The sequence below is a fragment of the Eretmochelys imbricata genome, chromosome 1 (assembly GCF_965152235.1).
Source record: "Eretmochelys imbricata isolate rEreImb1 chromosome 1, rEreImb1.hap1, whole genome shotgun sequence".
Classification (NCBI taxonomy): Eukaryota; Metazoa; Chordata; order Testudines; family Cheloniidae; genus Eretmochelys; species Eretmochelys imbricata.
In genome coordinates this window covers 236,268,763-236,283,298 of record NC_135572.1, presented here as the reverse complement: position 1 = coordinate 236,283,298, position 14,536 = coordinate 236,268,763, and the positions used below count along the sequence as shown (strand labels likewise).

General features: G+C 39.7%; 1 protein-coding gene across 1 annotated transcript in view; it reads right to left on the bottom strand.

Annotated features, from left to right (window-relative positions):
* Positions 1 to 14,536, bottom strand: part of SHISAL1 (shisa like 1) — a 42,683-nt gene that overhangs the window by 18,129 nt on the left and 10,018 nt on the right. The window contains exon 3 of the mRNA XM_077807446.1: positions 3,117 to 3,410. Coding sequence (XP_077663572.1) covers positions 3,117 to 3,410 — 294 coding nt within the window. The remainder of the gene's footprint in view (positions 1 to 3,116; positions 3,411 to 14,536) is intronic.

Genomic DNA, 14,536 nt, shown 5'->3' with positions numbered 1-14,536 from the left:
TCTCTACTTCTGGGGGAATTTTTGTGTGTGTCTGTATTGTTACGCACATACTTGCTGACAGATATTTTGAAATAAATTACCGAAATAATTGAAACTGGTGTTATTATGTAGTGTTATTTTGACAAATAAATGTTGTAGAATTTTTAATTTTTTGGCAGAGAATTTTTATTTTTTGGTGCAGAATGTCCCCAGTAATATATATGTCAAAACAAGACAACAGAAAGTGCTAGGCTTAGCTACATGACATTTGAAGTTCAAAGAATGAACAGTGCATATTTTCACGTTTAACGTATAATAACACCGAAACATAGAATGTATATTTCAGTACTAAACAACATATTGAAGCATTAAGGTTGTTGGCATTGCTTGTGTGTTTCACTTAAAACTGGACATCAGGACTTGTCAAATGGCACCCGGACACAGAAGCCAAAAGCCGGACTATTTGAGTAAAACCCGGATGAGTAGCAATCCTGGGACTCTGGGATACTGCCCTGACATGTTAGCACTAATGACGCATGCTTAAAGGGGCAGTGTGGATGAAGGTGTGGCGTATACTTCTTACCAGCACTGGATAGGTGGACACGCAGTGTATCCCTAGTTGTCACCTACCAACCAACACTCAACCCTATAAGAGTATCACCAAACAAATGCAGCCCATTCTTGATGGGAATCACATTTTGAAAGAAATCTTTCCCCAACCCTCATCTTCTGGCCATCAAACAGCCTCCCTACCTTGCGAAGCTTACCATCAGAAGCAAGCTTCCCAAAGACTACCGCACACCAGCTCAAAGCACCTGCCAGAACAACAGATGCAAAGCCTGCAGGCATATCTCCATTGTTATGATAATCAATATCCTCACCACCACAAAACACTTTTCAAGATCCATGTTTCCTATATATCCCCATCACAACATGTGGTATACCTCATCCAGTGCATCAAAAGCCCCAACAACTATGTGGGTGAAACCAAATAATCACTATACTCACGAATGAACCTATGCAGAAAAATGATAAAGGACAAAAATGCTCTGTCACCCATGTGTGAACACTCACAAAGCAATCACTCCATATCTGATCAGTCCTCATCCTCAAAGGAAACTTGCAAAATACCTTCAAAAAGATGAGTCTGGGAACTTAATTCATAATTCTGTTAGACACTAAATGTCCTGGCTTCAACAGAGACACTGATTTTATGGCTCTTTACAACAATTTGTAACCTACTAATCCTCCTTTGTCCTATGACTGTAGTGGTGTTAATTGCCCACTTCATTTCAAGGGGTTTCTTGCAACATGTGTTAACCCCTTATGCTTAACCATCTGTTCCATCTTGTATTCAGCTGTGACTCTCCGGTTACCTTTTCCAAACCTGACTCTGTGAAGCATGAAAGTTCTCTCTTCCACCAATTTCCCCTACAATTTTTATCTCACCCACCTTGTCTCTCTCATACTTTGGGACCAACACACTACAAAGAACCTTTGAGGCAGGCTACTGAAGGCCGACTACCCTGACTCCCAGCCTTAAAAGTTTTGATTTTTTTTTTTGCGATAATGATATTTTCCATCAGAAAATTCTCGACCAGCTCTACACATTGCTTTCAGTTAACTGTTCACACCAACCCTATTCCAATGCCTGACCATAAACTCTTCACAGGAAGCAAAACAAACTCAAAAATGATCTTTAATTTTTGCAACTCTTGATTGTTAACTTTTGTAACTCCGCTCCACTGCCACTGTCAGAATGTTGTGTACATTCACTGTGTTATTCCTTTAGATTATAAACGTTTTGAGTTGGGGGTCCTTCCTTCTTATTTTTCTGTAGAGCATCATATCCACCCATGACACCATACAAATAATAGATAATTTACAAACATTAAGTGCTATAAAACTGTTGGTATTAAAACACATTTTGACATACATGTATACAACATGGCAGGAATAATAATAATAATAATAAAAACCCTAGGCTGTCACTTGTCCTTTTTAAATCTGTAGAATCATTTTCTCCCCACTGTAACTAACATACAGCTATATTTCTGTGGCTAAGCAAATAAGACATTAAGCTAATTTTCACATTGTTTCTGTGTCTCAGTGGATAGTATGGATTTCTCACATCTCTAATTAAAACTGTTTTCCACTTAGTGTTTACGTTGAACACTTGGAGTTAACGTGTTTTTTTTTTTTAAACTGAAAACAGATTAATTGCTATACATGGCAAAACCTTGGGTACATTTAGAATATTATTTGCACCTAGATTAATAATTAACTCTACAGTGGACACTGTAGAAGCAAAAAGAAAAGGAGTACTTGTGGCACCTTAGAGACTAACCAATTTATTTGAGCATAAGCTTTCGTGAGCTACAGCTCACTTCATCAGCTGTAGAAGCAAAGATTGTAACCTTGTTTATATTTAGTTTGGCAGAATTTATTATTTTTTGTTATAATGTTGATGGATAATATCAATGTTTATTTTTAAGCTTTTTATTGTTATTTATTTAAATGTTAACAGTATGCAGAAATTATGGGAAGGCCAGACAATGGGGAGTATCAGACAATAATTATTTAATGACAGTAGATATTGAGATTCAAAACGTTAAAGTTTTATCACCGTTAAAACACAAATTGTCAACATCATATGTCAAAATATACAAAGTAAATATTCTTAAATCAAATTCTAAGTTCTCAAGCAGCATTTTTCTTACTTGGCTGATATGTATATTTTCATGATCAATGGAAATATATTTTTGTCGGTTTGTGTGTGTGTATACAGTGAAATTGACATTTAATGACATTTACCGATAAAAATCTAATCCTTCCAAACCTATTTATATTCACCCAGTACTGTAAATTTACTTACCTCCAGCACATATTTCTCTAGAGACAATCATATTTTTATCATAATTTTCTATGAAGCTGATGCATTTCTTCTGAGTGGTGATTCTGTAATGCAGTTCATACTGTAAAATTTATATGGTACAGATCCTCAGCTGATGACTTAAATGGAGCTATGCCAATATATACCAGCTGAGAATCTGGCGCATAATTGATAATGATGTTCCAAAAAGACAGATGACTGTTTATACCACAAAAGAATATGGTGCAAAAGTATCTGAACTTACCAGGCAGATGAACTCTGAAAAGACATCAATGGTGGGTTCAAAGCATCTCCTTTTAAAGTATGTACTGCCTGTGACATCTGAGGCTGAGGCTGAGTCTGTACTTGGCTTGGATTCTGAGCAGGGTTAACCCATCGGCTCTGTGCCTGTGTCATCCACTTTCCCTGGATTCCCCACCTTGCCAGGTAAAATTTGCAAATATCGTAGTTCATTGATGAGTAATATAAAAGGTCCAGTACCAGCAAGATCACAACAAAAAAGCCATAGATCCACACTCCTAACAATGCACTGTAATTGCTGGGGAGGAGGGGAAAAAAAAGAAAACAACAAAGGAAATGATTTAACAGATCATTCACTGTCATCACTATATTTATCAGGGTTTTTTGTTTGCTGGTTTGTTTGTTTTAAAAATAATCTGGATTTTCATCTAAGAGGAGCAGGTCTTTTTGGGAGTAGGGTTAAGAGAGTGGTTACCCAAAATGCTGCATTTCACTAGTATTAAGTACATCAAAACTCAACATTACAAAGACCAGTGATTTTATAATACAATTCATTCAATAAGTACAGAGGTGAAAACACATAGTAAGCTTACGTGTAAATGTTGGCATAGCTATAACCTATATATGAGTGGTTTCAGAGTAGCAGCCGTGTTAGTCTGTATTCGCAAAAAGAAAAGGAGTACTTGTGGCACCTTAGAGACTAACAATTTTGTTTGAGCATAAGCTTTCGTGAGCTATAGCTCACTTCTGTAGCTCACGAATGCTTATGCTCAAATAAATTTGTTGGTCTCTAAGGTGCCACAAGACCTCCTTTTACATATATGAGTAAGGATCAGGATGGTTACCACCCTGTCATTGGCTTATAAAAAAAGTGCCTCAGAAAGCTTAATTGGATAAAGACAGAACAGAATGAGTAAAGATATCAAATAAAGTGAGAGAGAATAGTAGGGAGATAAAAGCAAAGGAGAGTGAAAACACTGTTGAGACAGCAAGTTTAGCTGTTTTTTTAAAAACTGATTGTTAGGTCTATTGGCAATTGGTATGGGAGACTGGGGATTGGGAAAGAATTAGGCTAGAACAAACGTGCAGGTTTTGAGGAGGAATTTAAAGTGGGAGAATGGAGGTTGTTAGGTGTATGGCGTAGGAAGGTCGTTCCAGACAAAAGGCCTGGTGTGACTGAAAAAATGCAGAGCAGAAGTGGGAAAAGAAAAGGAAGCAAAAGGAGTAGTAGACAGAGATGCAGAGTCTTGAAAACCACATAAAGAATTGCAATATGGCCCCCAAGCAATGCTTTAGGCATACATCATTTACGGGAATTACAAATTATATAAACCTGCCATTCAACCACCAGCACCCTGTTGAAAGCAGGGAAAGCAATGAATGTATAAGTTACAGTTAGTGAGAGAAACTTCGACAGAACCACATTCCAACAGAATATGCAGTTCTGCTGAAATCTATGTGCTCTGTCAAATTGGGTTGATTTCCCCCAAATTTTGTTATGGAAGAAAAACCAGGAAAAATGCTAACAATGTTGAAATGTCCCATTCTGACAGTTTCAGAAGAAACTATTTGGAATTCGTGTTTTAAAATGACTGTTTTGAATGGTTAAATACTTTGTATTAATGACATATAATGCAAAACAAAAAAGTTGAAGTTGAAACAAATTGCTTTGTTTCCAGAATTGTTCCTTTGTTGATGATAATTTTGAAATGTTTGGTTTTCCATCTGATTTGGGACAAAGCCAAATTTCAAAAAAAATCTCAAAAATCCTTTGCAAAAATGATATGCTATCCTCAACCCAGCTCTATATTCAGTGATTTACTTCATTGAGCTATTCTGTGTTGGACGGGGTGGAGTCTTTGTAAGCAGTTCAAGGCAGCATCTGACTTCTTTTTATATGTTTGTAAAACCTGGAGGGGAGAGGGGGGCATCTCATGCACGATTGGCCTGACCCATCTCCCACTGTAGTCAATGGGGAGTCTTTCAAGGGGAATTTTGCCTCTGTTAGGGTTCAGGCTCAGGCTCTTAAATGCAAAAAATATCTAAAGACTAAGCAGTGGTATGATTCAAAGCCCAAAAACATGTGCTTGTGAACCAATGTAGTATGTTGTACCTGAGATTTACTGTGGTAGCCTGAAAACGCAATGCTTTTCTCCTGTATTTCTGTCAATGCTTCCCCTATCATATAATGAAACTGCATTATCAATTTTGTACATTTCTATGTTATTCTAGACACACATGCGCACACACACACACTGCTGTCCAGTGTGTCACACACATTATGGCTGGACACCACAATTTGCCTTAAAAGGCAATCAAAAAATGAAAGCATTTTGAAGGCAGATTTTGATATCCAGGAAGTAGGGGAGAAAAGATTCAAGAACATGCTCATAAATTTAATTTTGTTTTAAATCAAAATTTCAGGTACGATTCTGAGTTCTTGTCACATCAAGATTTAAAGGGCCCAATTTGCCACTCGTTTATCACGGATTTACACTAGTGTAACTGTAGTGACTTCAGTGAAGGTAACACTAGTATAAAGCAGGTGCTAAAAAGAGGAGGAACAGGCCCCTTAATGGATCCTATTAGCATGTAGCTTTAAAATTTCAAATAAACACTGGGTATTTAATGCTGGGATTTCCAATAGTGTTTAGTACTAAATCTTCAGTGGGAATAGAGGTAGACCAATGCTAAGTGCTTTTGAAAATCCCATCTGATCCTCTAAAAGGCCTGTTCCTGTGAAGACTTGTGCATGTGCTTAACTTTATGAACTATGAGTAGTCTCTCGTAATTTTTGTAAGTCTTTGCAGGACTGGAGCCTAAAATATAACCTGAGAGGTTTGGGCAAAGATTTTCAATGGCATTGCTCCTGATTTTTCCGTGGATATACTCTTGTTTACACTGGTAAAACTCTGGAGTCACTCCATTAGAAAATGAAAGGGGAGTCGGGCGTGAAGAATTCAGGATGAGCTCCACAAGGAGAAATCCTGTTCATTGTAACCATTGAATCTCAGTGAAGTCCCCAGGACCACTTCTGGGAACAGAATTTGGCCCACAGTGGGGAGGACAATGTATTTTTGTTTCCCATAAAGTTAGAAATCATGTAATTTATATGCTAGCAAGAACTTGTAGGCAGGAACGTTACCTTCTCTTCTAGTTGTTTCATATGGACGTTTTTATGGTTGTGTTTAGGAATTTGTTTTGTTCATTAAAAATCGCTTAGTGAAAAATTAGGTCTATTTTGAGCACTGCAATTTAAAGCACCAATTTATTAATCATGCTGTATGTGAGTTCTCCATCTGTTCCTTGTAAATAACAGCTGTTTCTGACAAGTACAAAAATGAAAGTGCATTATTTTAATTAAGATACAGTGGGACAACAGCATTGTTGAAGAAGCCTTGTGCAAATCACAGGCAATTAATAAATTATATGGGTTGTTCACAGGGAGAAACTCTATACATTGGTATGGTTTGTTAAATATTATGATGGTGCAAAATATTAACTTTAATATGGAAATTAAAGCTTTCACATACATCAAGAAAAAATAATACTATGAAAAAATGTGAAGCCAGGTAGACAAGCCCTAAGTTTCACATTTCTAGTTAGTTTCACTACTCTCTAGTTCTCCTGTGCTTTCGCATGGATGCATTATCTGGGTTGCAAGGAACTATTTTAATTTATATCAATATTCACATCCAGGTTTACATATGGATTTCAAATCTCAGTAAGATTCAGGGTTATTTCGATTCAGTCCATTACAGAAATTCCCTAGTCAAGCAATTCTGATGTGTGTTATTGTCCAGATTTGAAATCATGTTCTTTACCCTCGTTTCCCTGTGTCTTCCTAAGAAGTGCAAAGGTTTTCATTTTGAAGGTTCCTCTTCAGGCCCTTCACTAATTTTAATAATACAATACCTAAATCTGGACCATAAATTACCTGACAGCATTCTTTTAACCCACTAACTAGAAGCAGATTAACTCACTGGCCTATTAGGAAAGCTCAATGACCCAATACTTTGGCTTTCATTCTAATACAGTATAGGCTTGATCCAAAGTCCATTTGAAGTCAATGGAAAGACCTAGGCTATGGCTACACTAGAGACCTTACAGCAGCACAGCTGCACTGATGCAGCTGAAAGCTCTCTAGTGTAGCCCTTCTAAGCCAGCGGGAGAGAGCTCTCCATCAACTTAATTAATCCGCCCCCAATGAGTGGTGATAGCTATCTCAGCAGGAGAATCTGTCCCGCTGACATAGCACTGTCCATGCTGGTACTTAGGTCAGTGTAACTTCTGTCGCTCCGGGGAGTGGCTTAGTCACAACCCTGAGTGACATATGCTATACTGACATATAGCCTCAGAGGGTATGTCTACACCGCAATTAAACACCCGTGGCTGGCCCATGCCAGTTGACTTGGTCTTGCAGGGCTCGGCTAAGGGACTGTTTAACTGTGGTGTAGATGTTCAGGTGGGAGGGTCCCAGAGCGTCTACACCACAGTTAAACAGCCTATTAGCCTAAGCACTGTGAGTCCGAGTCAGCTGGCATGGGAGGTGTCTAATTGCAGTGTAGACTTACCCTGCATAATTTCAGTGGACTTTGAATCAGGACTTGTGAGAATGGGAAATACTTTTCTTCCTCATCTCCACCCCTTCCAATTGCAGAAGCCTACTTAGATTTTTACTTTGGGCCCTAGATGCAAAAGGGGCAGTCACTCTTGTTGTTCCTCCTTCCCAAGCTAATTTTGCACCAGGTCCCGAGACTCTTTAGTCAACTAGCAAGCACGATTGGACCAGAGCATTTTTAAAAAAAATCAGAATCAGTAGCTTCTATTTGGCATATATGAGCCTATGTGGAAAAATCAGGGAATCCACAATTCTGTCTTTTTAAAAAACACTTGCAAACAGCTCAATGTAGCTGTATAATTTATATGTAGGCAAACAGCCATAGAGAATGTTGTTTTCTGGACAGGGCTGATAATTACAGTAGCAATGCATTTCAAATTCTTTCTCTCAACCATACACAGATGGCTGATGGTGGTTAGATACCTGTATAACTGAGGATACAAGTGAATATTTTGACGTGTACTTCTTATGTATGACCTTTCCTAATTATATTTATCATATATGTTACAGAAAGAAAGGTCCCTAGAGCTACCTTTATGTTTTCTAGAGAGCCCATCAGTGTGGTACCTAAAGGCTGAATCCATAAAGTGATTTAGGCACCTAACTACCGCTGTAGGCTCCTGAACCAAACATTTAGGCACCACTGAGATCCTCAAAACCCCTGTTCTGCTGGTGGGCATGATCAAAACTGCCCAAGTCCTAATGGTGCTGAGCTGCTTGGCACCCCAGCTCAGACCTAAGTTCTGGCAGGATTTTCACCCTAGGTGTTCCCCCTCCTATCTCACCTATGGGGATAGGCCTGCTCAGAGCCCCGCACAAATGACAGCCAGGATGACCAGCTCAGGAATTGTGTGTGTGTGCGTGCATCCCAGAATACCCAATAGCCCAGTGGTTAGGACACTCACCTGGACTGTGGGAGAGCTGTTCTCAATCCCCACTCTGCCTGATTTGGAGAAGAGTCTTGAAACCCAGGTCTCCTGGACCCTGTTTCAGGAGAGTGCTCTAAGCCCCAGGCTCTAGGGTATTCTTCTGTGGATCTCTCTTGATCTCTTCTGTTGAAGATGTTCTACTTTGTATAAATAATTAAATGGCCCAGAGAGAGAGATTGACACTATAGACTGGTGGGATACAGCCAAAAGTGTCAGTCACTTGGGATATGGGAAACCCCAGTTAAGTCTCTGCTCCAAATTCAGCAGGGTGGAGATTTAGAAACAGGTCTCCCACATCCCAGGTGAGTGTCTAACCACTGGGCTATTGGCTACAAAGGGTAGGTGGCCTTTCTCACTCTCTGTCTCTCTTGTTCCCTTTCTCATGAAAAACGAGGCCGGGGGGTGGGGGCTGACCTGGCTTAGGTGTTAATCGTTGTGAATCCCAAATGGAGATAGATGCCTAGCTATCTTTGGGGCCGGGGCTAAAGCCCAGTTTATATGTATACAGTCTCCATTAGCTAGAGATCTTGAAGGACATCTAACAGCGTCACATGGCTGTTTCTGAAAATTAGAGATGCTAGCTTAAGGGAAGACGTTTGCTCAGAGTTTGAGGGCCAAGGACCACATCAAATAGGAGGCTATAGGACAATCACAGGGGACATAACTAAAACTTGGTGAACGGTGAGTTTTGGTTAATTGGAGTTGTCTGAAATTACAGGCACAGGCATGCCCATAAGTAAAGATCACTCAAACATTTCCCCTCCAAAGGGCTAGTTTCAGATGTCTGTTGCTTTGTCAGTCTCCCGTACCTTTCCCAAAGAAATTTTGCATTGTGTAGGTTCAGCCCACACACCCTGTTTTCTTAAATAAAAAAGACAGTGGGTGGGAATAATCTTGTGAAAACTTGACATATATGATGGATTTCAGAAAACCAAATAACCAAACCAAGTCCATAATTTAATTGTCAAAAGTGTGTCCCTTTTGGCTGCTGCTGACACAGCACTCCAAGTGTATCCCTCTTCCCTTGAACAGAAACTTTTGGGAAAAAGAATTCAGCTGGTCTTTTGAAAACCTCACAGAATTCTTGCAGCATATTAAAAGAGAAGTAAAACTTTTCATAAACCTATGGAGCATAATTAAGTACATTTTCAGCACTACAGGGGCAAGCTAATATAGAACCTCTGCATTCTCCCATTGAACTTAACGAGCGCTTTGCTAGACAGACTTTAGCCTGTTTTCTCGATTATGGTGAGTTAAAATACTATTCACACAGTTTTGTAACAGTAATAACTCTCATATGGGTATGTGGGTTATAGTTGACTACAAGCTCAAAAGTTCTCTCTATTGAAAGAATCACAGAGCACCAACTGGATATCCTTAGCAAAAGCCTTAACTTTTTTTTTAAACACAGAAAAGAGATCCGATGATGTGAGTGATCTAAATTGTAATGTAACCCGGTTAGAGACCAGCATTCATTTGTCTAACAATTCTCAAGTTACTCTTCTGCAGACTAATTAAAACAGATGCAAGCTAGAACATTAGTCGTAACAGTGTGTAATCTGTAGTTATCATGCCCTTCTAGTCCACAGGAACAGAACAGACACATTCAGGTCTTGTGTAAGCACGTGTACAGCTCATCACATCAAGTTTGAATTTAGCTTATGTAGTCTACCTTAAGGGTCATGTACATACATTTTGAAATTAATTCACCATTTAAATAGTTGAGTTAATGAATAATGCAAAGCTGCTCCTTCAAGGACCTGAACCAAAGTTCATAGAAGTCAATAGGAATCTTTTGTCTTCAAGAGGTTTTGGATGAAGCCTCAAGAGAGCAGAGATATTTATTGGAGCCAGATTCTGCCACTTACTCATGTTGGGTAATACCTTACTCCGTGAACAGTGCCATATTCAAAATATATTGGATGAGGTACTATGTCCAGTATTGTATCCTCCCAAGCTAATTTTCTCAGGTAGGAGTAGATTAAGTTCAGGATCATTTATATTGATCACAGAGGTTTCCCCCCAAATTTTCACCCAGTCAGTTTGAGAAAGGAATTCTTGTATTACTTTTTAGGTTATGGTGTAAATTATTACTCAGGATGAATAAGGCTGGCAGAATCTGGCTGCAAGTAATAACCCACAAGCTAGGAAGGATTTAAACAATAGGCTCTGAAGGAGATGCTGGATATATACTTTGTGTGCCCTTTGCATGTGTATGTGCGTGCACACATTTATATTTTATGATTTTGATCTCTGATCTTACAGTGAGACCAGAGGAAATGTGTGTATTGAACACAGTACTATACATACCAGGAATCACTAATCTTAGCTCCGATTAATCCCTTGCAATAGAAGCATACTCTACTTAACATCTAATCTTGCAGACCCCATGTAGGCAAAACTTCCATTCACTTCTGTTTGCAGAAGGGTTGCAGGATCTTAGGAACAGTTATGGCTGCTTTATCAGGACACCTCCCAGGGAGCTGATTTAGCCTAATGACAGTAGCCTAGATTACTCCCTTGATTACATAAAGTGGTGGGAACTAAAGTAGCAGCAATTCTGTTACTGTCGGAGAAAAGAGAGCTGAGCCAGACTGGCATCGATACCTCTTTCACTGAACCTCTATGCTGCACAAAAAACCTATGCAGTCAGGGTTTGTGGCTAGGAGAAGTGAATATAGGAACTGCCCAGTCAGAGGCATGAAGCCAGGGAACAGACATGTTACAGGTACTGAACTCCAACAAACCTGTGGCATTTCATATTAAATTCCCAGAAGACAAAGGTCCGAATTCTCTCCTGGGTATAAGCTTGCACAGCGCCACTGATTTCACTGGAGCTGTGCCAATTTACACCAAGCACAGAATTTGGCCCTTAATGTTTTAACATTAGAGCTGGGTGACATTTTTTCAGTGAATAGATTTCTTTTTGCATCAAAAATGCATTTTCCGATACTCCGAAACTATTCATGTATTAACTAATAGTTTCAGTTGGGGAAAAAATTTCAAAGTCAAAAAATTTTGTTTCAAAACATTTTCTTTTGACTTTTCATTTTGAAACAGTGTTTCAAATTCAAATTTGGCTAACTTTTTTTAAAATAGTGAAAACACCTGAAAATGGCTGAATTGAAATGAAAAACTGAAAAAATATTTGTTTAGAATTGACTGAAGCATTTTGGTCAGCTTCAAACACATCAAAAAAATGAAAAATTTCCCTTTGAGTCAACCTGAAATGTTTCTTTTTTGATCTTTTGATTTGATTAAAATGTTTGAAAACATTGGTTTTCATTGGTCAAACTAGATTTTTTTTCTGTTCCACCCCTAAAGTGAAAAATCCATTATTCACTGAGCTATGATTAACGCTTTGTGACTTGCTGCTCAGCATTGGGGAGAGCGTTAATTGGTGACTAGGGAGGAGTATAAAAATATTGCTCAACAATGCAGGGATGTAATCAGGAAGGCCAAAGCACAAATGGAGTTGCAACTAGCAAGGGATGTGAAGGGTAACAAGAAAGGTTTCTACAGGTATGTTAGCAACAAGAAGAAGGTCAGGGAAAGTGTGGGCCCCTTACTGAATGGGGGAGGCAACCTAGTGACAGATGATGTGGAAAAAGCTGAAGTACTCAATGCTTTTTTTCCCTCGGTCTTCACAGACAAGATCAGCTCCCAGACTGCTGCACTGGATGCAAGTTTTGAGGTCACTGCTTTACAGAACTCTCACTCTAGTTTTCCCATTCATTCCAATATAATAGAGAGATAAAAGGACTAGATTCAGACCAAAATTAAGTTCAAACCCTCTCAAAGCTCTAAAATAGTAGCATACGAAGGCTAAGGGAACAAGGTGCCCAGCTCCCAATGAAATTCAGACCTCATTCTCTTAGGCTCTTTTGAAAACCACAGCCTAGGCCTACTTTCCCAACAAAGCCTACATTGTTTGTACTTTTACTGCATTTTTCTTATTGTCCTCAAGGTACTGTATGCAAAAGCAAGAAAGCAAAACACAGTGGGGTGGGGAGGAGGAATTAGATCCGTCTTCCCCTGTGTTTTTATGGCCACTGTAGTATCTGAGCACATCACATACATTGATGTTGTTTATACTCAGAAAATCCTATATGAAGTAGCAAAGTGCTATAATTCTCACATTACAAGTGGGGAAACAGAGGCACAGAGAAACCAGAGGGAGAAACAGGGGCACAGAGAAATGACTTGTCCAAGGAAGTCACAAAGGAAGTTTGCTGAACTGAAACCCACTCTCCTGGGTCTGAGTCTAGTCTCTTAACCATCTACACCACCCCCCTGCTGTACATTAAATAAGTGGAGTCCCAAAACTTTGGACTAAAGCATGTTCCTGTTTAGCTATAGCCCTCTGGCATCATTGTAAATGAACCATTGTCACTGTTTTTAACCAATAATTAGGGTTTATATGCATACAATATAGCTGAATAAGAGTAATAAAATATATTTAGGTATCATTTTCTCTGGTATCTTGTACTCACAATTACATGGGGCCATTTGCAGTAACATCAATCCAAATCTGACCACATATATAACCCCACTGATGTTAGCATTGAAGTACTCAATGCTTTTTTTGCCTCGGTCTTCACAGACAAGATCAGCTCCCAGGCTGCTGCACTGGGCAGCACAGCATGGGAAGGTGGTGAGCAGCCCTTGGTGGTGAAAGAACAGTCTAAGGACTATTTAGAAAAGGTGGACATGCACAAGTCCATTGAACTGGATGCAATGCATCCAAGGGTGCTGAGGGAGTTGGCTGATAAGATTGCAGAGCCATTGGCCATTATCTTTGAAAACTCATGGCGATTGGGGTGGGCGGGGAGTCCTGGACAATTGGAAAAAAGCAAATATAGTGCCCATCTTTAAAAAATGGAAGATGAACAATCCGGGGAACTACAGAGCGGTCAGCCTAACCTCAGTCCCCGAAAAATCATGGAGCAAGTCCTTCAGGAATCCATTTTGAAGCACTTGGAGGAGAGGTAGGTGATCAGGAAAGGTTAACATGGATTCACCAAGGGCAAGTCATGCCTGACCAACCTGATTGCTTTCTATGGTGAGATAACCGGCTTTGTAGATATGGGAAAAGCACTGGACATGATATACCTTGACTTTAGCAAAGCTTTTGATACAGTCTTCCACAGTATTCTTGCCAGCAAGTTAAAGAGTATGGATTGGATGAATGGACTATAAGATGGATAGAAAGCTGGCTAGATCGTCAGGCTAAACGGATAGTGATCAATGGCTCGATGTCTAGTTGGCAGCCGGAATCAAGAGGAGTGTGCCCCAAGAGTTGGTTCTGGGGCCGGTTTTGTTCAACATCTTCATTAATGAGCTGGATGATGGAATGGATTGCACCCTCAGCAAGTTCGCGGGCTTTGGGTCAGGCTCTCTATATAGACTGGAGGGCAAAGCTGCACTAAAAAGTACTGAAGTTTCACGTGGATGGAGGAAGCAGTGATTCAGGATTCTCCTTCCCTTTCTACACAGCTGTCATTATTCTTTCCACAAAAAATGTACATGGCTGAAGCAGAAGTGGTGGGGATTGGGAGGAAGAGCTGGAGAATTACAGCTATAAAGCAAGATGTTTCCTTTTTTTCCTACTTGGATTAATACCACATCAAAAAGAAAGGGTAGGGTGGGGTGGGGTGGGGTAGGGTAGGGTGGGAGGAGATTCATTAATGCAGTTTAACTACCCCTCCATGATCAAACCACCTGGGTGGGAACTGGCTGTGTTATTTTTGCCCGGGAGAACCCGTCTGAGTGCCTGACCAGGAAGTCTGAAGATTGTGGCCAGAGTTGCTCATAGATCTCTAGCTTCCACTCCTTTTCCTGACCCTGATCAATCCCTTCACAGTCCTGATAGTC